Source organism: Moschus berezovskii, chromosome 28 (assembly GCF_049115385.1).
Source record: "Moschus berezovskii isolate FMDL1 chromosome 28, NW_MosBer_1.0, whole genome shotgun sequence".
NCBI classification, from domain to species: Eukaryota; Metazoa; Chordata; class Mammalia; order Artiodactyla; family Moschidae; genus Moschus; species Moschus berezovskii.
This window is the reverse complement of record NC_142487.1, coordinates 26795076-26820155: the sequence shown is the minus strand read 5'-3', so window position 1 is coordinate 26820155 and position 25080 is coordinate 26795076. Positions and strand designations below refer to the sequence as shown.

General features: G+C 51.0%; 1 protein-coding gene across 1 annotated transcript; it reads left to right on the top strand.

The window, feature by feature from the left end:
* Positions 1-232: 232 nt before the first annotated feature.
* Positions 233-25080, top strand: CPLX4 (complexin 4). The gene is made up of 3 exons (XM_055416834.2): positions 233-537; positions 8481-8568; positions 24347-25080. Exons 1-3 carry the CDS (start codon positions 371-373, stop codon positions 24572-24574), a joined length of 483 nt encoding a protein of 160 aa, XP_055272809.1. The 5' UTR covers positions 233-370; the 3' UTR covers positions 24575-25080.

Genomic DNA, 25080 nt, shown 5'->3' with positions numbered 1-25080 from the left:
TTGATGAAGCCCTGCTGCGCTTACAATTTATACCTTAGAAATGGGAGAGGGATAATGTGAAGGGTTCTTTTTCCCCTCTCTGAAATTAGCTTAGTGTACTAATTCAGAAAGTAGTTGGTTGGGTCTGATTGCATGCCTCGGTAATCGGAGCCATCTGCCTCTCTGTGCTAAGGAGTTCACCTCTTTAATCCAGCTTAGAGCCCACAAACCACTCCTCGCTGTCATTATGCCCTTGAATAGATGAGGCTGCACAGAGTCCTTTGCTTAGTGTTGCTATCACAGAAAATACTTGGGGATTTTGTGATTGGTCTGTTTGTTTGTTTTGAGTTTTCTCGGAGTGTTTGGTTTTCTTTCTCCGGGGGCAGACACGATGGCTTTCCTTATGAAAACTATGATAAGTAACCAGATGAAGAATTTAGGACTCGGTGGCGGGTCTGAAGAAAAAAAAGAAGAGGGAGGAGCATCTGACCCCGCAGCCGCTCAAGGGATGAGCCGAGAGGAGTACGAGGAGTATCAGAAGCAGATAATCGAGGAAAAGTGAGTAAGCAGGCGGGTTCCTGGTCAGAGCAGGCGCTGGTCGAGGGCGGGATGCACCGCGCTGCCCATGGCGCCCCACTGGCTCCCTCTCCGCCCTCCAGAGGCCTTTCCTACGCCTCTGCCTCTAACCTCAGGGAGGGCTGTTCTCCTAAAAAGTGAACCAGTTCCTAGCTCAGCAACTACTGTCTTCCTTGTGTGAATGGAAATGAAAAACGCCATAAACAAATGTACATGTCATCCTTAAAAGCAGCTGAAACTTTCTGATCCGGGCACATTTTAATTGACCTTGGTTGTTCAAATGAAAAATTGGGCACCTGAGTATTTTTACAGTCATCTGGAAATTCACCCTTTTAGGTGAGTGTAGAAAGCTTTCAAACTGTGGGAATTCAGACTTTGCAGTGAAGGGGGCCTAAAGGAGCATAGAGTACAATGTTCTTGAACTTACAAGTGCAGGGGAAAAAAAAAAAAGCCTGGAAAATACAACATGACAATTATGTCATAAAACTTGGCTTCTCAAAAGACTCTTAATAAATATGTGGACTGCCTACTATGAAAACTTTAAAGATACAGAAGAGTAGAGCAGTGTAAGGAATGGCTGTGTATACCTATGGCCTGAAACTGACAGTCGACATTTTGTCACGTTTGCTTACAGATAATTAGTTGGTTGGAGCATAGATGATTGATTGATAGATAAATAGGTAAGAGAACCATTTTTAAAGTAAATTACAGATGTCCTGATACTTTACCCCTGGATATTTTTACCTCCAAAAAGTAAGGACATTCTTCTGGCTATATAAAATGTAATAAAAATAAAACATTAGTAACATTTCAGCTGGGTATTATGGAATGTGAATATTACCAGTTTTTCACTACCGAAGACTGATCTTTAAATAAGTGTAGTCTATATTTACTTTTTTAAAGTTTAAAGTAGAATTTAAGAGTTTTAATAAATAAACTGAGTATTGAAGCATCAGTCTTGAAGTTCAAAGTTCACCATATGTTAATGAAAGTTTTTTGGTTTTTTTTTTGCCACCATGGCTGTTTTGCTAATAATTACATGATAATTGCCTAGGTCTTATTGCTAAAATGATTAAAGGAGAAAGGGTTGATGACCTGGAGGAAACTAAGGAAGCTTAAAGCTTACATTTACTGGGAATCTTGTCTATTGTATTTTTTCCTGAAAGCGACTGTGGCTTATAAAACTACCTAGAATGTATTGTGCTTGGCTCTGCAGTAAATTTAAGGTCTGTTTTGTTTTTTCTTAATGCAACTGCAAAAATAATGTGGGTGCTAAAATAATATGCAAAAAAAGGCAGCATTCCTTGAATACTGGCTAGTTTTGCCTATGGTGTGTTAAAAAAAAAAAAAGCAGAAGCAGAAAAATAGCATCAAAGGTTCTCAGCTCAAGAGGACCAATAAAAGGAAAATGGTCAGAAATATAGACTACACATCTGATATTAAAATATCACTTAATGTGTCCCAGTAATAAATCTGGTCACAGATATGACATCTGTTTGATTAACTAGTGTCATAATTTTACTTAATTTTATATCTGACATATCAGAAACCAAAATAGTCAAATGATATCATGAGTCAGTTATACACCAACTACTCAGCTCTGCATGTGTGTGTGTGCGTGTGTGTTATACATTTGTTTGGTCACCCAATTAAAGCAATAGTGGCAGGATAGTGCTAACCTGCTTGCACGGCAAGAGGCAGGACTTCCGGTCCACTGCTTGAGTTTCCAAGAGCTTCATCGCCTAGAATACAATAGAAAGAGGCAGACATCAGGGAACTATGCTCCATATTTTGTAATAACCTATAAGGGGAAAGAATCTGAAAAAGAATATATATAAAGGGCTCCCCAGATGGCACAGTGGTAAAGAATCCATCTGCCAGTGGAGGAAACTCAAGCGACTTGGGTTTGATCCCTGGCTTGGAAAGATGCCCTGGAAGAGGAAATGGCAGCCCACGCCAGTATTCTTGCCTGGAAAATTCCATGAACAGAGGAGGCTGGTGGGCTATAGTTCATGGGGTCGCAAAAGGGTCAGAGTCGCGCGCGCACACACACACACACACGTATATATGAAGCAGGATCACTTTGCTGTACACCCAAAACTGCTGCTGCTGCTGAGTCACTTCAGTCGTGTCCGACTCTGTGCGACCCCATAGACGTCAACCCACCAGGCTCCCCTGCCCCTGGGATTCTCCAGGCAAGAACACTGGAGTGGGTTGCCATTTCCTTCTCCAACACCCAAAACTAGCACATTGTAAATCAATTATACTTCAGTAGAAAAAATTTTGAAATGTATAAATTGGAGCAACTATTACAATGAAAAAATTAGTAGGCATCAAAAATGGTTCACACAAGTTACATCTAGAGACAGCTACACACGTCATAATACATATAATAATTAGAATGAATGTGAGCAAATAAAGCTTCCTAAACTTGTCCTCATCACTTTAGAAAAGTTGTGGGACTGACTTTACTAATAATGAATCAAATACTGCTCAAAAATACACTCTATGGCGCGTTCATTTTTACTTTATTTCCATGTTCAGATTCCAGCCCCCGACCCCCCGCCATATTGGTAGTGTTAGTACTGAAAGAGGTCTATACCTAAATAGAATATTTGGAAAGTTGAAAATAAAACAACCTGTTTATCCCTCCATTTCTCTCTGTTATGTGAAAGTGTCCCCGTAGTTATGATGTAGCACCTGCTATGGCATCCCTTGTAACTTGAACTTTGATGTGCGTCACAGACGTAAGCACAAACCCTAAAATCATAAAGCATCCAGAAAAATATCTATCTTTGCATCTTGGAAGGAGGCAGAAATTTCTTAAACATGACCCTGAAATCAGTGACCATAACATTTTGAAATGAGGAATTAGACATTATCAAAGTTAAAAACATACATTGCAACTAGACAAATATATACGTCCACAAAAAGCCTTATACAAAAGTGTTCCTAGTAGCTTCATCCACAAGAGCCCAAACCAGGAAATAATCCAAGTGTTCACCAATAGAGTGAAACAAACGAGATCTAGTCATACAGTAGAATACGCTCAGTAATGAAAAGGAACAAACCCCTGGTAAGTAAAACAAGCTGGATAAATCCCCAGTTCTTTCACGCTGTGTGAAGGAAGAAGTACACTAAAGAAGGATGGCGTGTGGTTACATTTGCATGAAGTTCTGGAACAGGCAAACCCAGCCTATGGTGGGAAGAAGATGGTGGTGGCCTAGCACTGGGAGCAGGTGCTGATCAAGAGTGGGATGGGGGCATTTTCTCAGGTGATGGTGATGTTTTTAACACCTCAATAGAGGTTTGGTTTACACGGAAACAGAACCAAGAGAAGAGGAAAAATGGACGTATGTATACACAGATACATATGAGATTTATCACAAGGAGCCAATGCTCACGTGGCTGTGGGAGCCGGGAAGTCCCAGCATCCGCCATCCGCAACCCAGGGAAGTCAGTGGTGTGGTTCTGAGAACTGGGGGGTTCTCAGAGCAAAAGGAGATTGCGGTCTCAGCTCAGCAGGCAGGCAGGGGGCCTTTTTGTTGATTCAAACCCTCCGTGAATTCCATGAGCGCCCCCCAACCCCACACAGACACACCGAAGAGGGCCATCTGTTTCACTCCGTCCACCGCCTGCAGACTCCAATGCTCATCTCATCTAGAAACAGCCTCCCAGACACACTCAGAAATCGTGTTTAATCAGGACACCCTGTGTCCCATTTGAGCTGACACACGAAGTTAACCATCACAGTCCATTTAAGGTCTGTGCACTTAATAGCATGCAACATTTTAATTCAAAAGAAAAGGAGCCCCAGTACTTTGGCCACCTGATGTGAAGAGCTGACTCACTGGAGAAGATCCTGATGCTGGGAAAGATTGAGGGCAGGAGGAGAAGGGGACGACAGAGGATGAGATGGTTGGATGGCATCACCGACTCAAGGGACATGAGTTTGAGCAAACTGCAGGAGATGGTGAAGGACAGCCTGGCTCCATGGGGTTGCAAAGAGTTGGACACGACTTAGCTACTGAACAACAGCAACAAATAAACAGATCCGTAACTGGAGTTATGGTATGCACATTGAAGTGCTTGGGGAACAGAGTAATGATGTCAACAGCTTTGAAATGCATCAGAAAATATGATGCATAAATGAAGGGACAGAGAAATGGAGAGACAGGGCTAGGGAAGCGACAGCTGCCGAAACGCACAGGAAGATGCCAATAGTAGAACATAAATGGTGAGTGTATGCGTGTCAGCCGTAAAATTGCTTCAACTTCTCTGTACATTTGAATCTTTTTATAGTAAAATATTGATGTTGGGGGAGATCGACTTCTGCCCATGCCCCTGGGTCTCTGAGTTCTTCAGCAAGCTCTCTTTCCCTAAATGAGAAGACCAAGTCCAGGGTTCTCTCATGCCTGCTCCAGGCCTGACCTTCTGCAGAGGGAAATGAGTTCAGAGAGTGTCCAAACCCAGGTCCCAGTGATGAGCAGTTTAATGTGACACCTTCAGAGCCAACCCTTCCTTCAGCCAGGCTTCTGTGTAACAGTTAAGATGATTCCAGAACTTGGAGTTAAGAAATAGAAACCAACGGAGCCACCTGAAAACAAGATATTTATTTTAAGGCTAATTATGTAGTTCAGGGAGGAAGGCATGGCTACCCACTCCAGCATTCTTGCCTGGAGAATCCCATGGATAGAGGAACCTGATGGGCTACAGTCCATGGGGTCGCAAAGAGTCAGACATGACTAAGCGACTTAGCATATCATAGCATGTAGTTCAGTGGCAAAGAATCCGCCTGCAGTGCAGGAGACTCAGGTTGGATCCCTGGGTCAGGAAGATCCCCTGGAGAAGGGAATGGCAACCCACTCCAGTACTCTTGCCTGGAGAATCCCATGGACAGACCACAGGGTCACAAAGAGTCGGAAATGACTGAGCAACTAACACGCTTCTTCCAAAGATGCTTCCCCAGACCCGCTGCAGACATGCCCCCAGCCCTTGTGGCCCGAACAAGGACCAGAGCGTCACTGGGAGTCATAGGCCCTCATTCGATCCCTGGCCACCCCGTCCGCCTCTGCGCAGCTGCTTTGTCCTTTCAGGGCAGTCAACCCTCTGCTCCTCTGTTACCCAAACCACCCATGAGGATGGGCAGCCGATGGCCTCCGAGCTCACCTGTTAACAGATCCAGTCACACTGCGAGTCTCTGACTTTCTCCATCCCAAACCCAAATTCTCGGAGAAGAAATCCCACTTACCCAGCGTGGTCCGGTTCTGCACAGCTAGAGGGCAGGGCCACATATATAAAGGTTCCTGTTGCTGAGTCACTCAGTCATGTCTGACTCTGCGACCCCATGGTCTTCTATCCATGGGCTTCTCCAGGCAAGAATACGGGGAGGGGGGGGTGGGTAACCATTCCCTTCTCCAGGGGATCTTCCTAATCAGGGCTCGAACCCACGTCTCCTGCAGTGGCAGGTGGATTCTTTACCCCTGAGCCACCAGGGAAGCCCTTATATAAAAGCAGGCTCTAACAATGTGCTTCCTTGGGCAGCTAGGAGAGGAGGCGGTTCATGTGAGCTTCACCAAGATCCTCAAAGGTGTCTACTTCTCTCTGGATCATCAAGAACAAGGGAGCTCACTTCCAACAGCAAATCACAAGTCCAATTAGGCTGTCCACAGAGCATTTTGGAAATCCACACCTATCTTGTGTGAGTGTCTTCCTCCACCTAGGGAAGGGACTGCTGCAGCTAAGTCACTTCAGTCGTGTCCGACTCTGTGTGACCCCATAGATGGAAGCCCACCAGGCTCCCCCGTCCTTGGGACTCTCCAGGCAAGAACGCTGGAGTGGGTTGCCACCTAAATTGGGGCTTAGCAGGTTGACAATGAAGGGAAATAGCTTTGTATTACATCCCCCAATCCTGTCTGCCTCCAAACGGACCCCTGCCCTAGATGCTGCAGCTCTGTTTAGCTTGCATAAGAATCGCTCAGGCTGTTTGTTTAAAATGTCGCTTCTCAATGGTAGGGCCATGATGGAAGCAGGGAGATTGTTTAAATGGCCAACGCGGTCTCTAAGCAAGTGGCCCAGGCGGTAGAGAAAAGTGGACAGAGCACGTTTGCTCATGGAACGCAGTAAAGGAGACTGCTGCGCCTGAGAGGAGCCAGATTCAAGCAGCGGTGAAAGAAATGGACCTTCCAGCCAGCGGTGTGCTGAGCGGACCCACGGCACCCGCAGCGACCCGTCAACGTTAATCACGTGTGTCTCTCCCCAGTGACATCAGGCTGATATTCATAATTTGAAGTCGGCCTCAGTGGAAGTATTGACACCATGGAGCCTGGCAGGTGCCTCAGAGCTTTTTCCCCAGAAAGCTGGTTATGATACATTAGCCAGGACACCACTACTTCCAACTCTTTTTGATAATTCGGGACTGGAAACCTATTTTAAAAATCACTGCATAAGATACGGTATGAAGATAAGAGTCACTCACTGCATGAGATACGGTATGGAGTGGTGGACATTCATAAGGCTGCTATGGTTAGATTGGTGGGGGCGGCTCTGAGAGACCCTGGAAGAAGTCTGCACGAACTGGTTTATAGATGCTGACAACAGAAAGGGGGGAGCGGATGTTCCTCCCTGGACTCAGGCCCAGAGCACGCCTCTTTGGCAGGGCCACAGAGAGAACTTTCTGCAGTTGGATTCCCTGTCATTGATATTTTACACGTCCCTGTCCAGCTGTCAAGGATTTCAAGTGCTTTTTTTTTTTAATTCCACATTCTTGTAGCTCAGAATTCTGGTCCTCATTTATTGATGGACTTAAATGAATTGAATGACAGCTGAATCTCAAACTGTCAGTCACTGAGGATAACTGTCGTGCAGAAACACTGCTCTGCAGAGATCCAAAGAAGGACATCCTTTAAAGCACAAAATTGCATCTTTCACCTAGAGAATCTTGCAGAATCAACGCAGCATGGGGGGAAACCGAACCTGGCCTTAAATAGATATGTGGAAAGTCCACTTAAGGGTTTCTAAAAGGACATCAGGAAAGGAAATAGAAGGAGATGTTTAGGGTTTGCTCCAAACATTTTTGTTCCATAAAAATAAGTGTTCAGTAGAATTTAAAACTTATGTCCCAAGTACAAATTATTATGTATAAACTAAGCTATAAGGATATATTATACAAAGTAGGGAACACAGCCAATATGTTAATTATGATAATTATAAATGGAAGATAACCTTTAAAAATTGTGAGGAAAAAAGAGGAAGGAAGAATTCCTTGGCAGTCCAACGCTTAGAGCTCTGAACTTCGCCTGCAAGGGTCCCAGGATCAATCCCTGGCTGGGGAACTAAGATTTCCTATGCTGAGCGACACAGCTCAAAAAAACTTTTTAAAATAAAATAAAAGTCATAAATTGCTATATTGTATACCTGTGACATATAATATTGTACAGCAACTATATTTCAATGTTTTAAATTCTAGAAATAAATAAAACTTACGTACCCAAAGTAATTCTTAACATCGTCTGTTATCAGCTTATACACCTAGCATTTCAGAAGCACTAAATGTGTCAGCCCCTAAAAAATATAATAAAATAAGAAACAAAATGATTTTGGAAACATAGCTCCTCTCCATGATGCGGACGGGCTGGGAAGCTGCATCGCTGGGAAGCACTCGCGGTGACTCTGACGCCTGAGCTCCCAGGTGGGGTGAGAGGAACACAGTGAGGTCAGCTCTGCACCTGGGGTGGTCCCTCTGCCTCTCCCGCTGCATCAGAGAGAGGTTTGCAGAACCAGCGTGTCTGGGAACTCGGGTCTGTACACAGCCATGGTTGGTGGGAACTCAGGGAGTGTGGCCCAGCGTCTGGCTCCTCTGAGCGCAGCTGGGGGAGCCGTGGTCTCATGCCTTCTGATCCTTTATTGCATTCTTCCACTTTCAGGATGGAAAGAGATGCTGCGTTTACACAGAGAAAGGCCGAGAGGGCGTGCCTCAGAGTTCACCTCAGAGAAAAGTACAGACTCCCAAAGGTGAGACTCTTAACGCAATAAACATTCAGTCATTTTTTACATAGTAAGAAATGCAGAGTGTTGGATTAGCAAGGGTCACACTCAGACGTCTGTGTGTGTGTGTTTGTGTGTGTGTATATAAAACATAAAAATGTAACTATGTATATAAATGCATATATATTTTATGTCTTAATCACAACTGGGGCTTCCCTGGTGGCTCAGCTGGTAAAGCATCCACTGCAATGCAGGAGACCTGGGTTTGATCCCTGGGTGGGGAAGATCCCCTGAAGAAGGGAAAGGCTGCCCACTCCAGTATTCTGGCCTGGAGAGTTCCATAGACTGTAGAGTCCATGGGGTCACATAGAGTGGGACACGACTGAGCGACTTTTGCTTAATCGTAATTGAGGTATTTGATATAGGGAGAAGAGCATTGATTTAGTTCATAAAAACTAGATTCCAGGCACTTAACCTCTATGAACTTCCATTTCCTCTCGACGAAACAGAGTAATACCTGTTTCAGTTCAGTTCAGTTCAGTTGCTCAGTCGTGTCCGACTCTTTGCGACCCCATGAATCACAGCACACCAGGCCTCCCTGTCCGTCACCAACTCCTGGATTATAAAATATATATGTATATATATGCACAATGAGAATAACCGTCATCACAGCTGACATTTACTGAGCTCTTTCTCATGCCAGGCACTTCCCCTAAGTTCTTTGCATAGATAGATTCAGTCCTCACCACAGTCTTATAAGGTGTGTTCTTAGAGGAAACGGAGACAGAAAAAGAGTGACTACCCTCCTGCTAAGGGACACGCACACGGACACACACATGCACACCATCAGCTGGTTGTGTGTCTTCCAGAAAGATGGGGCACTTTAAGGATATATACAGATATATTTGTTGTTATCGAGGATATATTTTTGATAACTGTTCTGTCGTTTGGTGAGGATGTAAGGAGAACTGGGTTTGAATCCTGGCTCTGACATCAGCAATCTCAGATGGCTTCTTAATACATCTCAGCCTCCATTTCCTCATCTATAACATGGGAGCGGTGACGTGTACTTCCGAGGTCTTCGTCTGAAATAAACAAGTGCCTGACTAGTGGAAAGAGCTCCGTGGGCAATCGCTCTTACTGCTGTTACTATCTCTATGCACATAAGTCTTATTTCTTGATAACAACGAGGGGGCGCAGTGAGGTGAGCCAACAACGCAAGGACTGCAGGTCTCTAAACCGAAAACAGTAGGGCTTCCTGAGGGCTCAGACAGTAAAGAGCCGGCCTGCAGTGCGGGAGACCCAGGTTGGATCCCTGCATGGGGAAGAGCCCCTGGAGAAGGAAATGGCAACCCACTCCAGTCTTCTTGCTTGGAGAATCCCATGGACAGAGCAGCCTGGAGGGCTGCAGTCCGTGGGGTCGCAGAGAGTCACAACTGAGCGACTTCACTTTCTTTCACTTAAACTGAAAATATCTGCCCTTTGATTGTTTTTTTAATGGTGAGCTGGTGGTCTTGCTCACCCAGATCCTCAGGGGTGGACAACCTCCTTTGCAAAATGGGTCTGATGCTCTTCAGAGAAAAAGATAATTCCCAGATCTCGAAGCTTGGCTTGTTTCTTTGGCACAAGAGCCTTTCCAACAGAAACAATGGAACGAGGGGGAAATTACAGCCATAACATATAGATTTGCATCCTCCCTGGAGTGACGGTGACTCTATTCACCTTACGCTGCCTGCCTGCCAAGTCACTTCTGTCGTGTCCAACTCTTTGCCACCCCGTGGACTGTAGCCCGCCAGGCTCCTCTGTCCATGGGATTTTCCAGGCAAGAACACTGGAGTGGGTTGCCATGTCCTCCTCCAGAGGATCTTCCTGACCCAGGGACTGAACCCACGAAGCTTACGTCTTCTCCATTGGAAAGCAGGTTCGTTACCACTAGCGCCACATCTAACAGCTGCTCCCCAGAGCCACCGAAAGGAGGCAGGGCCATGAGCAGTCGATACACTGTGAGCAGCGGAGCCTGTAACTTAGCTGCATGGGCCACTAACGCCATGAGCCCATTTTTCCATAGCTGGTTCAAATGCACAACGCATATGAGACCCCCGCCGGATTTTTTCATAGACCCCGAAAGAGACCTTCGAGTTTGTCTAAGAGCCCAAGCCATGGCCTCACTTCAGACATGAGAAAACGGCAGCCAAGGTGGGGTTGGGGGTGCTCAGGGGCTTTGCAAATCCCCACAGCTGTGCAGTGACAGAACCAGGATTGGACCTCGGGCCTCTCGGCCCTGATAAAGAGCATCCTACTCACGAAGGGATTTGAACACAGCTCCACCTGGCCCCACGGTCTCTGCTCTTTCCACTCTTCACGTCTGAGGCATTCTGGAAGTTTTAGAGCTATTTGGAATTCCACGCGGTTTAAAACCGCCCTGCCCCTTCCAGAACAAGGTGCCCTGCTCCTATTTCAGCGAAGCATCTCAGAATCTGTCCTCCAGAGACCCGGGCCCACCGCTTTCCCCGCTGCTCTGTCAGCTGATGGCTTGACAGGAGACCGTGAGCACAGACAAAACTCCAGTACAACCCAAGTAAACAGCGATACGTTGCCTGAAAGCGTTCCCCACGGCATCCTGCGCGGCAGAGTTTACTTTCAGCTGGGGGCCTCCCTGAGGGCACCCGTGTGCCACAGCTTTGAGTGTGTGTTAGTCGCTCAGTCATGTCAGACTGTAGCCCGCCAGGCTCCTCTGTCCATGATTCTCCAGGCAAGAACACTGGAGTGCATTGTCATTCCCTTCTCCAGGGGATCTTCCCGACCCAGGGATCGAACCCAGGTCTCCTGCATTGCAGGCAGATGCTTTCCTTCTGAGCTACTAGGGAAGCCCATGGCTGGATGGTGTAAACATGGATTCTACACCTGATGCTTCAAGAATTTGCCTATGGCGTGAAAAACCCTGATAATACAACGGCCTGCTTTTTTTTGTCAGCACCTGGAAATTCTGTCTAACCCTATGTGCACTGTTCATAAAAATGGTAATTAGGACTTCCCTGGTGGGGAAGTGGATAAGAATCTGCCTGCTGGTGCACAGGACCCAGGTTCGATTCCTGGTCGGGGAAGATCCCCATGCTGTGGACTCAACAAGAGACGCCACCACAAGGAGAAGCCCGCCCACGGCAGCAAAGAGTAGCTCCTGCTTGCCACGGCTAGGGAACGTACATGCGAAGCATCAAAGACCTAACACAGCCCAAAATAAACAAAGAAAATAAATACATTTGAAAACAGTCATTAATAGGAAGAACGCCATCAAAGATCGGCCGGGTTGTGTTCCGTTCAGTCCAGGTCTCCCCAGCCGTGAGTGACACCCCTGCCTCCGCGCAGGCCTTGGGCTTGGACAGCAGCCCACCAAGCCCTCTCCGCCTTGAGAGGCCATCACAGGCTCCCGCCACCCACCTGGGGGCAGGAACCCGGGTCCTTCCGGCCTCCCAGGGTCCCCAGCCACAGTTGCGGGGCGATGCACCCAGGCCGCCCCATCAGAACTGCCCTTTAGAGGGTCTCAGTTCTTCTCCAGGGACTGCACGCTCTAGGAGGGTCAGTGCGGTGGGCCAGGAGCGACTTCCAGAGGGGGCCTTGTTTTTTGCAGTGCACTCTGTTGACAATAAGGATCACACGGCGCATGTTGCTCTGTAGCGGCCTCTGTGCTGGCAAGCGTGGGAAGGCCGCTGGGCCCTGCTGCGGCCTCAGTCAGGAGGCAGGAAGGGGCCGCGCCCTTGAAGGTCGTGGGTGGGCACAGCAGGAAGCCGAGCCACTGTCTCTGCAGCCACCACAATGCTGGCTGAGAAATCTTGAAATGGCTGGCTGTCATTGAGGAAGCTTTGAAGGAATTGGAATTTTCAGCTGTGAGAGGAGACAACTTTGAAGAAACGATAGCCATGGGGTAGAGTCATTTCCCAGGCCTTGAAAGTCTTTGCATCTAGTCAGCCTCTTGAGGGGGGGCTGCAGGCTGGTATGGAACCATCGGTTAGCTCATAGGGCTTCCTTTGATTATTCAGAAGAATCTGCATAGTGGAACCTTTAGAAAGCACCTTCTGAAAACCACAACAGGAATACAGGTGGTGGGTTTTCCTCTCCTAGGTGTCCCCATAAGGAGCCCTGGAAAGCCAGGCAGTGCCCGTGGGCATCACTGCAGTGGGAAAGGCCAAGGCCACGGTGATGTATATGGTCACCCGGAGGGGAAGAGATGAGGGGCTGGCGTGTCAGGACTGGGTCCCTGCAGCAGCCCAGACCGGCTAAGGGAGGCCCTGGCCAGCGTGGGGACAGAACAACAGGTTCCGCAGTCGTTGCCCACAGCCCTTCACGGGGCTTACCATCCTGATTACTGCACTAATGAGAACTTGAGACCGGAACACAGCGGCCTAACACGTCTAAACAGTGCTGGGCAGAGAGCGCGGCTCACCGGGGCCTCACCCAGCTCCTGAGCACAACCTTCCCTCCCCTCGGGCTTTGCAGAATCCTCAGTCCCACGGCCATCTCATAAAATCCATGTTGGGTAAACAGCCGGACTAACAGTATTAACAGCCCTCAGGGGGTTGGACACGCTCACCGTGTCCTCCCCACTAACAAGGGGGGACCCCTGGGGGCCTCATTCACGGTTCCCCAGGGTCACTCCCAGCGGTTACATAACCAGCAGGAGGCGGTCCTGGGCCCGAACCCTCGCCCAGGCCTCACGAGAGCAGATTTGAGGGAAATGTCTTCCCAGGAGCTGTCGGGTCTCATGAGGATAACTCTGTCACATTCTGGAATTAGAACTGTGTTTTCGAAAGAAATCATTTGGCTGGTGTTTCCTGTGAAAAAGGGTTCTAGTCGACTGCTGGCCGGGGGAAGGGAAATCCGGTCTCTGAGAGGAGCAGTGGAGCCGTGACGTCCGCAAACAGCACACGCCTCCCCTCTGGGTTTTCAGCACACCCTCGTTGGCCGTACCCTCGTCTTCTGATGACCCCTGTCTATTGCAGTCATCGCGGGAGTCAAATGAGTGCGGTCATCAAATCGCAATAACTGGACATGTATGTAGAAGAGTATATTCGCCGTGTCCCCACCCTCGAAAGCCTCCCACCACCCCATCTCATCCCCCCGCCCAGGTCATCACAGGACGTTCACGTCCGTGCGTACGTCGGTTTCCTCTGCTTTTCAAATGCCAGGTAATCAGGGGACTTCAACGGTCTGAAGTAACCCACGAGGCTCGTGTTAGACTTGCGTCCCGCTCCACTCAGCGTGCTCTGTCCTGGGTCTTCAGTGCGTTCTCCCCGCTGGCCTCTCCACTGTAAAGGAGGTCAAGTCTCTCCAGCTGAAGCAAACAGCACCTTGAGTGAACGTGGCTTTCTGGGCATCTTCCTCAATGAGCGGTTCGCGCTGCTCTGCCGAAGCCTTCCTGCTGAAGATACTCTGAGGTCAGTCCTGCTGCTCCGTCCAGGCCCTCTTCCGGAGCGGTCCTTCCCGGGGCAGACCCTTCCTCGCCCCGCCTCGCTCAGCGCCCTCCCTGAAGCCCCCTCTCTCTCAGCCTCTCAGCGCCACCCCCCTCATTCTGCTCCGTAACCTGTCTCACCTCTCTTTCCAGGGTCACCGCCCCGGTCTGCCCCCAGGTTTCTGAACATCCCCAGGTGCTTCCTCCGTCTTCTCTTTGTCCCTCATGCTGTCACCCTCTCCCCGAATGGCGGCATCTCCCGTGGCCTTCAGCTGCTTCCTAGATGTGCGCTGCTGACCCTCGGCCTCTACCTCCTTCCTATACCTCCTCCCTAAAGGTCGCCGTCGCGTCCACCTCTCCTCTCCAGATCAGACCCAGAAAGACACTGGCCCCTCCCAGCCCTGCTCCTGCAGGCTCCACCTCCACCGGGGCCCCCAGTCCCCACCACCCCCAGGCTCACCCTTGCCTGGTCCCTCCTGCTCCAGCCCCGCAGAGTAATCAGCAGGCGACAGTCATTCCGACTCCTGCTGCTGCTAAGTCGCTCAGTCGTGTCCGACGCTGTGCGACTCCATGGACTGCAGCCCACCAGGCTCCTCCGTCCATGGGATTTTCCAGGCAAGAGCACTGGAGTGGGGTGCCATTGTCTTCTCCGCATTCCACCTCCTGATCATTCTCAACTCCTCCCCAAGTGCAGGGCTCAACACTTCTCAGCAACTTGACTACAATACGTCTTGCGTGTGCATTAAGTCTCTTCGGCGGCGGCGGCGGCTAAGTCGCTTCAGTCCTGTCCGACTCTGTGTGACCCCAAAGACAGCAGCCCACCAGGCTTCCCTGTCCCTGGGATTCTCCAGGCAAGAACCCTGGAGTGGGTAGCCATTTCCTTCTCCAGTGCATGAAAGTGGAAAGTGAAAGTGAAGTCTCTCAGTCATGTCTGACTCTAAGTCTCTTCAGTCGTATCCAACTCTTTGCCACCCCACGGACTGTAGCCCGCCAGGCCCCTCTGTCCATGGGATTCTCCAGGCAAGAATACCGGAGTGGGTTGCCATTTACAATACCTCTTAAGTAGTTTTTTGATTGTGTCTTGCTTCCCTCAAAATTGCAGAGTGAGGTTTCCAAGGTGCAAACAGATTCTGTTCTTCCCCTTTTTTTTTTGAAAAAAAGGCTTGCCATGAAGTTTTGGAGTAGAGTCGAGCCTCCTGGCCTGCACACCATGAGGTGGCTCCCAGCTTCCCAACCTCACCTCTTGGGGCCCCTCCCCTGGACTCTCTCCTCCTCCCGCCTCCCGTCGCCCACACCCTGCTCCCTGTGACCCCTTTCCTGCCTGGAAGACCTTGCTCTCGTGCTGCTTCTTCCAGAACCTTCTGTGACCTCCCTCCTCTCCCCCTCCGCTCTGCTTCCACAATGCCTGAGCGCGTGTCTCCTGTGTCTCCTTTCCGCTCTGAACACTCACCTGCTGGGTTGTGTGCTTGTTAACAAAGCGGCTCAGGGTTTTGTCTTTGTCATCGGGGCCTTGCATGGTGTCTGACATGGAGAGGCTGCACACAGACACACACACACAGGCACACACACATACAGACGCACCTACTGCACACACACACACACACACAGACACACACACACATGCACACACACATACAGACGCACCTACTGCACACACACACACACACACACACAGAAACACACACAGACACACACACATACAGACGCACCTACTGCACACACACACAGAGACACACAGACACACACAGAAGCGCACACACATACAGATGCACCTATTGCACACACACACACAGACACACACAGACGCACCTACTGCACACACACACACAGACACACACACACAGACACACACATACATACGCACCTATCACACAGATATACATAGACACACACATAAATACCCCCCCACACAAAAAAGTCTTGCTGAATGATCAGTGTTAGTCAGGGAAAAAAGAAAAACAAAAGCACACCCAAAGAACAAAGTATCAAAATCAGCAGAAGGAATCCATCTCCACGAGAGTTAAATTACAATCAGTTTTCATGAAAAGAACCAGTCTGGATTCGATATTATGATTCCGTATAAAATACAAAGATTACTTTAGCTCATAATTAGGATGTCATATTTTTTCAAGCAGGGGAAGTCATACCTATAAATAAAGCCACGAGGGTTTTTTTCCTAAAAACAAAAGTGCCCCCCTTTCCTAGCCAATTCAAAATGTATATGTAAGTCAAGTCAAATTAATAAGAGAAAACAGCTCCACAATGAGCACTAATCCTATTAACAGAATTGTCAATCTAGGTTAGTCATCGAAAAATAATGTTGGGCCCCCCGCTGAGCCGTGCGCTTTAGTTACACCTGGTGTTTGTCTGCGGTATTAAGGGCATTGCTCGCCCTGAACAAAGATGAAGACAGAAGAAAATCTAGCAGGAGGGCTTCTTCCAACATACGACACTGCCAATGCAGTTAGAACAGATTTAAAGCTGCCTCTTCAAGGCACAGCCGATTCTGTGACCCTCTCTTGCCTGCCTTCTTCAGGTCGGGCAGTCTTGGGGCTGCCCCGCAGGGTCCCAGGCACTGAAACCGCCCGCCTCTGGGCAGCTGTTTCTGGCGGCAGCTCAGAGGCCCCCAGGGCCCGCTAGGGGCCGTCCCTTCCCAAGCCTCCCCGGCTGCCTGGGTTCAGGGTGCGGCCTCTGCTCCTGCCCTGGGGAGAGATGAAGGTCCTGGGGGACCTGGGAACGGGAGAAACAGTCATCAGGTTTGGATGTGCCACCTTCTCACTTAACCCTCACGGCCACCCTGGAAGGGACGGAGACCTCGTTTCCCCTGCTTGGATAAGAACAGCAGCTCAGAGAGGGTGCCGGGATTCCCGAGGTCACACAGCCAGTACACAGCAAGACTCGACCCTAGGCTGATCTGACTCTCCAGCCGGGTTTTCCTATCAGACCCAGCAGCAGGGCTGGGCTCTCCTTCCCTAACAAACAGAAGGACATTGCGCGAGGCTCTTCACCTCCCAGGACCTCGGTTTCCGCATCTGTAGAGGAGAGGCTTGGACAAGTGACCTCTCGGACCTTCTCGAGTCCCCCAGAAAGTCTGCACAAAGGAGAGAAGTGTGAGATGTACTCGGCGGGGGAGGTCTCGTACCTCTGAACCCTCTGCGCGCACTGGCTCAGTCAACGTCAGAAACTGGAGGCTCTTCGCAGAGTCTCAGCCTCTGCCACGCTCTCAGCGCTGAGGGCTCCTTCAGGAGCTAAAGAGGGAAAGACCATGCAGTGTAGCAGAAGCTGACGCTAGCAAGCCCTGACAGGGTCTCAACACCTCTCACGCGTTAGAATCACCCAGGGAAGCTTCTAATTAAAAAAAAAAATTAAAAACACACACAGTTTTTTTTTTTTTTGAGGTGGACCATCTTTTAAAGTCTTTATTGAATTTGTTACAATATTGTTTCTGTTTTCTGTTTTGGTGGTGAGGCATGGAGAATCTTAACTCCCCAACCAGGGGTTGAACTGGCACTCTGTGCACTGGAAGGCGAGCTCTTAACACTGGACTGCCAGGGAAGTCCCAGGAAAGCTTTTAAAAAATTCTATTGCCTGGGTCCCTGCCACAGATTGTGCCTGTGTGCATGCTCAGTCGTGTCCAACTCTTCTGCGACCCCATAGGCTGTAGCCCAGCAGGCTCCTCTGTCCATGGGATTTTCCCAGGAAAGAATACTGGAGCGTGTTGCCATTTCTTCCTCAAGGGATCTTCTCGACCCAGGGATCAAATGTGTGGCTCCTGCTTAGCAGGTAGATTCCTTCCCACTGAGCCACCTGTGAAGTCCGACATCAGATCTTGTTGATGTTGTTGTTGGATTGCTCAGTCGTGTCCGACGCTTAGCGACCCCGTGGACTGCAGCACACCAGGCTTCCCTGTCCTCCACCATCGCCCGGAGTCTGCGCACACTCACGTCCGTGTCATTCTGGTGTGTGTCTGCACATCAGGCTTGACTGACTGGACTCTAAGTGGGAACGCTCAGCTTTTTGGCGCTATAACCATGTGAAACAGTTGATCACTGTATTTCCATCTTGATACCAGACGAGGCTGGTTTGCCAAGAAGAGGAAGAAGGAAGTCCGCATCCAGGATCATGCTTGCCCTCCAGCGAAAGGTCAGAACCCCTCGAGGAGTAACAAGGGCAGGAGGCGGTGCTACTTAAATAATGGGGCGTTCAGCCCAGGCAATTAAGACGATAAATCTGGTTAAAAGGCAAGAGATTACGACTGATTCTGGTCAGCCAGCCTAAAAATAATTAGTTCTTAACTGCATTAAACAATATCCCACATTGATGAGATTTCTAGAAATGAGAAGACTTCTGAAACAGGACCCTGAGGGTGAAGGCAGCCTGTGTGCTCCTCTGTAAATGCTAGCTCCCTTCACGCCCTTCTCATTCGTTCGTTCGCCTATCCGGGGCTCTCAGCATCAGACTTCCCCTCCCTCTCTGGGGCTGCTTCATGTCAGCTGTACCTGCACTTGGGTTCGTGGCGTGTGGTGAGGCATTGATGTTTTCCTCGCTGCATGCATTCTGTCAAAATATTCCTGGCGCTCCCAGCCTGGAGCAGCAAAGTCAGGACAAGACCCCCATTGCTTGGATTGCAGAGGAGTTGCTCTCAGCTGGGCAGTTTGTTGTGCAAGGGGAGGCAACGCCCAGGGTCCACGTGTGAATCCCATGTGTGTGAGGGCACGCTCACTCGGTCGGGTCTGGCTCTTTGTGACTCCATGGACTGTAGCCGCACTGAAGCCCACCAGGCTCCTCTGTCCACACATGGAATTCTCCAAGCAAGAATACTGGTGGTGGTGGTGGTTTAGTCACTAAGTTGTGTCCAACTCTTCGTGACCCCGAAGCTTCTCTGTCCATGGGATTCTCCAGGCAAGAATACTGCAGTGATTGCCATGTCTTTCCCCAGGGCATCTTCCTGACCCAGGGATCAAACCCTCATCTCCTGTGTCTCCTACCGTATTGGCAGGTGGGTTCTCTCCCACTGAGCCACCCGGGAAGCCCCTGGGCAGGCCTTAATTGCTCGCGTTGTCCTGATCTTTCTCTTCAGGACGGATACCGTCCCACCCTCCTATCTCACTGTCCATTCCTTCTTTTTCCCAGGAACCCTTTCAGCAGGATCTTCATGCCCTGCTGCCTTTTTTCCTCCAAAATATTCATAAGCACGATGACTATTTGTCCTGAGCTGAGAGGCTTACAAGGCTCTTTCACAATATATCTCATTTGAGGGCCGCTCCTGGGCATCAAAGTGTAAGGTGACTTGCCCAAGGTCCTACGGTGGGCAGAGGACAGAACCGGGTCTCCCGGCTCCAAATCCCAGCCTTCCCACGGTCACAGCCACCTCTGCAAGCTAGTGGTCTGGGTTGGCTGCAGCGTTTGACGCGTGGAACCCTAACTCTTGGCCTGCCCGAGGTCTGCCACTAGCCCACTTGCTTGGGGTCCAGTACTACCGACTCCAGGAGTCCGGGTGCTCCAGCTTGTCCTCCAGCCACTCAGCAGCCCTGCCTGGTTGTCCCCCCCCTTAGTTATAAGGGGCCCGGGGCCCCGGCTGCAGTCCAGGAAGATCGATTCCAGAGGTGGAATCATGCCTGGGAGCAGTGGTGACGGGCAGTCAGTAGCGTTGTCCTTCTAGAAGGACGGTGGCCGGCGCAGCCTGCAGACTGGACAACCAGAGGTACTTGTCCTGGGCCCCAGGCTTTAAACTTTATTTATTTACGTATTGACGGACACGCTGGGCCTTCGTTGCTCCGCTTTCTCGAGCTGCGGGGAGCAGGGGCAGCTCTGGTGTGGTGTGAGGCCTTCTCATTGCGGTGGCTTCTCTTGTTGCCGCGCGCCAGCTCTCCGGCACAGGCTCAGGAGCTGTGGCGCACCAGCTTCGTCGCTCCGAGGCAAGTGGGATCTTCCCGGAGCAGGGATCAAATGCGTGTCTCCTGCGTTGGCAGTCGGATTCTGAACCCCTGGACCCCGGGGGGAGTCAGGCCCCATACTTCTGAGTCTTCTCCTGTGTACCTCCTCCAGCCACATTTCTTCACAAGGGGTAAGGACTCTCCTGGTGGTCCAGTGGTTAGGACTCTAGGCTCCCACTGCAGGGGGCACAGGGGTGATGACCCCTGGTGGGGGAACTAAGACCCCACAGGCCGCACTGTGCAGCCAAGACAAGAAGAAGCAGAAGACGTCTGCGGCCACAGGCTTGCCCACACCCCCTTCTAGAGAAACCACGCTGGCGACCCAATGCCCAGAACTCCCTGCATGAGTGCGGCCTGGGGCCCGCCCAGACCTCTGCTCCAAGTCTGTCCGCTCGAGCGCACACCGAGCTGCTGGCCTGATAAGCAGGTGGGGGTCGGCATGTGTGCTCAGGCATGTCCGACTCTTCCTGACCCCACGGACTGTAGCCCACCAGGTTCCTCTGTCCATGGGATTTCCCAGCAGGAATATTAGAGTGGGTTGCTATTTCCTCCCCCAGGGGGGATCTTCCCGACCCAGGGATCGAAATCGTGTTTCTTATGTCTCTTGCTTCAGTAGGTGGGTTCTTTACCAGTATCTGGGAAGCCCCAGGCTGGGAACCATATACACAAGGTTCCCATGGAAGGGTGGAAACAGGGACTGGAGTCAAACCGAGGTGCAGGTCATGAGCCAGGGACCTCGGTCAGTCTTCCCCCTCTGTGCCCCGTAAGTGTTAGGTTGGGCCTGACAAGGGGTGAGGGGAGCTGGGTGCTCCCCATCATTTTCTCCCAGAATTGAGCGTCTAGTGTTGGAAGGGCAATGAACAGGCCCAGTTTGCTAGGAAAGCTGAGGCTCTGGAGTGAAGGTAGGGTGGGGCACTCCCAGGCCAGAGGTAAGGGGCGGGACAGCGAGGCTTCCTTCTGATGGGATGAGCACCACAAGCAGGGCCAAGGCCTTTCAGGGCAATTCCCCGCCCCACCCCCACCCCCGGCTTTACCTCTGAGGGTCATTACCCTAGGGATAGCCACCTTTAATCGCTTAATACATTCCAAATTATTCAGTCATCATGTAATTAATCTTCTATAGAATTATGAGAGTTATGTTGGTTTGTCACCCGGTCGTGAGTGGCTCTTTTCAACCCAATGGATTGTAGCCCACCCGGCTCCCCCATCCATGGGATTCTCCAGGCAAGAATAGTGGAGCTGGGTTACCATTTCCTTCTCCAGGGCATTTTCCCGACCCAGGGATTGAATCCTGGTCTCCTGCATTACAGGCAGATTCTTTACCATCTGAACTAGCAAGCAGGCAAATAACATAAGCCCAATTTATAAATAAGGAAATAAGTTCAGAGAGGGGGTGTTAGGTGCCCGAGGTCACACAGTCTGTACATGGTGGAGGTAACCTTCACCTCAGGTGTCTGATCTTCAAGCCAACCCTTGATCTCTAGGCAGCCCCCACGGGAGTGGGAAGGTAAACATGTCAGTAGCTATGAAATGAGAGCTTGTTTACAGTCAAGAGGGCCTGAACGTTCAAGCGTCGTCCCTGACAACAGGCTCCTGGAGTCTCGTCTGTGACGACATGCCAGACACTCGTTGGGTTCGAGACTTAGAGGTGAGTGAGTCATAGCCCTGTCTTCAAGAGACGTGGGGTGGGGTTTCTTAAACTTTGACAAGCAGCGGAATCACCAGGAGGGCTCGCTAACCCACAGACGGCTCAGCCCAGCCCCACGGCTTCTGAATCAGCAGGTCAGGGAGAGGGCCAAGAACCCGCGTGTCTAACAAGGTTCCGGGGGATGCTGCTGCGGCCGGCCTCGGGAGCCCACTTTGAGAACCACTAGGGTAGACGCTGTGGCGATCCGGATCCCCTCTGTAAGTCAGGAGGCACAGTGGGCCCTCATGGCTCTTCCTTCCCTGGGTCAGGGGAAGTGAAAGTCAAAGTCACTCAGTCATGTCCAACTCTTTCCGACCCCATGGACTATACAGTCCATGGAATTCTCCAGGCCAGAATACTGGAGTGGGTAGCCTTTCCTTTCCCCAGGGGATCTTCCCAACCCAGGGATCAAACCGAGGTCTCCCGAATTGCAGGCGGATTCTTTACCAGCTAAGCCACAAGGGCCAGGGTGAGGACGTGAAAATAAACCCAAGTCGGTCCACAGCTGCAGAAGCTGCACTTTCTGCGGCCTGGAGAAGGGGGTCGGGGGCACCGCCTGAGCGCATCGGGTCTCTCAGGGCACCAGCGGGCTGGCCCCCTGGCCCCTACAGCCGCCTGCTCCCCCTGCCTGTCCAGGTCTGAACCTGGTGACAAGCACAGAGACCTTCTTACCACCTGGAGGGGTGTGGATGCTGGAATTCCCAGGGGTGCCTTTAGAAATTACATACGTTTTATTTCAAGTGGGCAGGGGCCCGGCACGGCATTTAGGTGAACTGAGAATCCAGGCCATCCCCTGCTTTCACCCCCCCACCCACCCCACCCACCCCCACCCTCACCCCCTTCCTGCAAAAATGGCCAGAGGACCATCCACAAGGGAGGCACCCTCGAGGGCAGGTGAATACAAAATAAATAGAAATGGAGATTTGGCCGGGAGCCCCTGGGGATTAACTAACTAATTAATCCCCACACCAGTTTGATGAGGAACTAATTGATCCGTTAAGTGCTTTGAGGGGCCAAGGCCTGGCCAAGTGCACGGGAAGCTTCTGTCACATGAAAGCCTGACTCTCCCCTAGAGAGTCAGGGTGAGGGATGCGCCCCTCAAAGGCATCTTTCCCCTTGGCATCAGAAGTCTGCGTTCCGAGGAGGGGGAGAAAGCACAGAAGTAAACAGGAGAGGGAACCCTGGGCAAGTAATGTAGAAGGTCCATGTTGGAAGGTGAGCCTCCAAGCTCCATGGCCACGTGTGTGTATCTGTGTTCGCTGCTTCAGTCGTGTCCATCTCTTTGGACCCCATGGACTGTAGCCCACCAGGCTCCTCTGTCCATGGAATTCTCCAGACAAGAATACTGGAGAGGGTTGCCATTTCCTTCTCCAGGGCATCTTCCCAACCCGGCGATCAATCCTGGGTCTCCTGCATTGGCAGGTGGATTCTTTATTGTCTGAGCCACCGGAGAAGCCCCTGTTTGATCTTCTGAATCCCCCGAAGTCCAGTTTGCCCCATGTTACAACCCGATCTCAGAAAATTATATCTGAGGGCAGCCATCTAGGAAAAGAAAGGACGCTTGTCTTTCTCAGAGAAACCTGTTCTATAGATGCTTCCTTGTTACAAAACAAAGGGCTCTGCAGCCTCAGGGTAAAGACATTTTCAGAGACCAGGCAGCAGGAACTCCAGTGTTCTTGCCTGGAAAATCCCATGGGCAGAGGAGCCTGGTGGGCTGCCGTCTATGGGGTCGCACAGAGTCGGACACGACTGAAGCGACTTAGCAGCAGCAGCAAGCAAGGCTAGCCCGGGTGCTGAGTTGGAGTCCTGGTGTGAACGATTCACTCAATAAGCAGGTGGTGTGCGCCAGACATGTTTCTAGCAGCCAAGGATGGAAAGCTGAGTTTGAGCCAATTCTGTATCAGGTAGAAGGGAGGGAAGGGGTGATGGTTACCCCTAAAGAGTGATGGCTGAGTGGAGATAGCCTGGTCTGGCCCTGTGAGCCCAACACTCCCCCACCCCAGAGTGGGCTCAGCTTGGGCCACTGAGTCACAGTCTGGGACTGATGAAAACAAAGTGTGCAGGGCAGCCCTGAGGCAGAGCTGGTCAAGCTTTCTGGGTATCAGACAGACAGACAGGGAGTCTGAAAAACGCAGATTGCTGGACCCCAGCCTGGAGTTTCTGATCCAGTAGGTCTGGGGTGATTTGAGAATTTGTGCTTCTAACACATTCCCGAATGATGCCAACACTGCCTGGGGCAGGGACCACGCTTTCAGGTTTTTAACTAATTAGCTAATTTTGGCTGTGCTGGGCCTCCCTTGCTGTGTGTGGATTTCTCTAGTTGTGGCTTCTTGTGGTGTGAAAGCTTCTCACTGCAGTGCCATGTCTCGCTGTGAGCGTGGGCTCCAGAGCACGGGCTCGGTAGTTGTGACATGCACGTGGGCTCTTCCCAGACCAGAGTCCCCTGCATCGGCAGGCCCATTCTTAACCGCTGGACCTCCAAGGAAGCTCCTCACGCTTTGAGAACCACAGTGCTAGAAGCTTCTGAGAGCCAAGTGCAGAGAGATGGGGCATCTCGGCTGGGACATCCGGCCTCCGCAGCTGGTACCAGACCCAGGTTCCGCTGCGAGACGGCCAAGTGTGTCGTTCCCCGCATCCCTTCTCAGCAGACCCCGAGCTCCCTGCTGCGGTCAGGGTCGGTCGGTCGGTTGGTTTTAGAAGGGCTTTCCCTCTATCTCCATGTTTGTTTTTCCGCAGAGTGAGATGGATGAGGACCAAATCCAGATGGCTGGAGACGACGTGGATCTGCCCGAAGACCTCCGGAAAATGGTGGACGAAGATCAGGAAGAGGAGGAAGACAAGGATTCCATCCTCGGGCAGCTGCAGAACCTTCAGAGCATGGACTTGGATGCCATCAAAGAGAAGGCCCAGGCCACCTTCTCGGAAATCAAGCAGACGGCGGAGCAGAAGTGCGCCGTGATGTGAGCGGCGGGCGCAGAGGCGGCCGGGTCAGGGCCAAGTGGCGGCCTGAACGTAGTGAGCCGTTAAGAAAGCCGTGAGGAAACTCGCAGCCAACTCGTAGACGACACCGCGGTCATTCTAGACGTTCCTGGTAGCGCCCCCGACAGCAGGAATCACACTGTCTTTTTAGTTGTCAATGTGACGAAGCCTGAGCCTTTCAGCTGTGAATGAGGACACACGTCTGGCCTGCAGGACGGCCGGGAGGAAGCAAAAGCAAACGGTACTTCACCTCCGACTTTCTGCAGACAGGACAAGGCCCTGACTCTGTCCAGCCGTTAGCAGGACTCTGGGTCCCTTCAGAGAAAGACGTGGAAGGTCAGGGTGCCCCCCGGAGCCCAGGCTGCAGGCTCTAGGGCCGTCAGGGATCACACCACCTCTGTCTCCAGGATGCCGCTGATGCTTCTCGTGGCTGCTTGCAGGAAGCTGAGGGGCAGGGATGGGGGACGAGATGAGAGAGGAGCCCTGGCCGG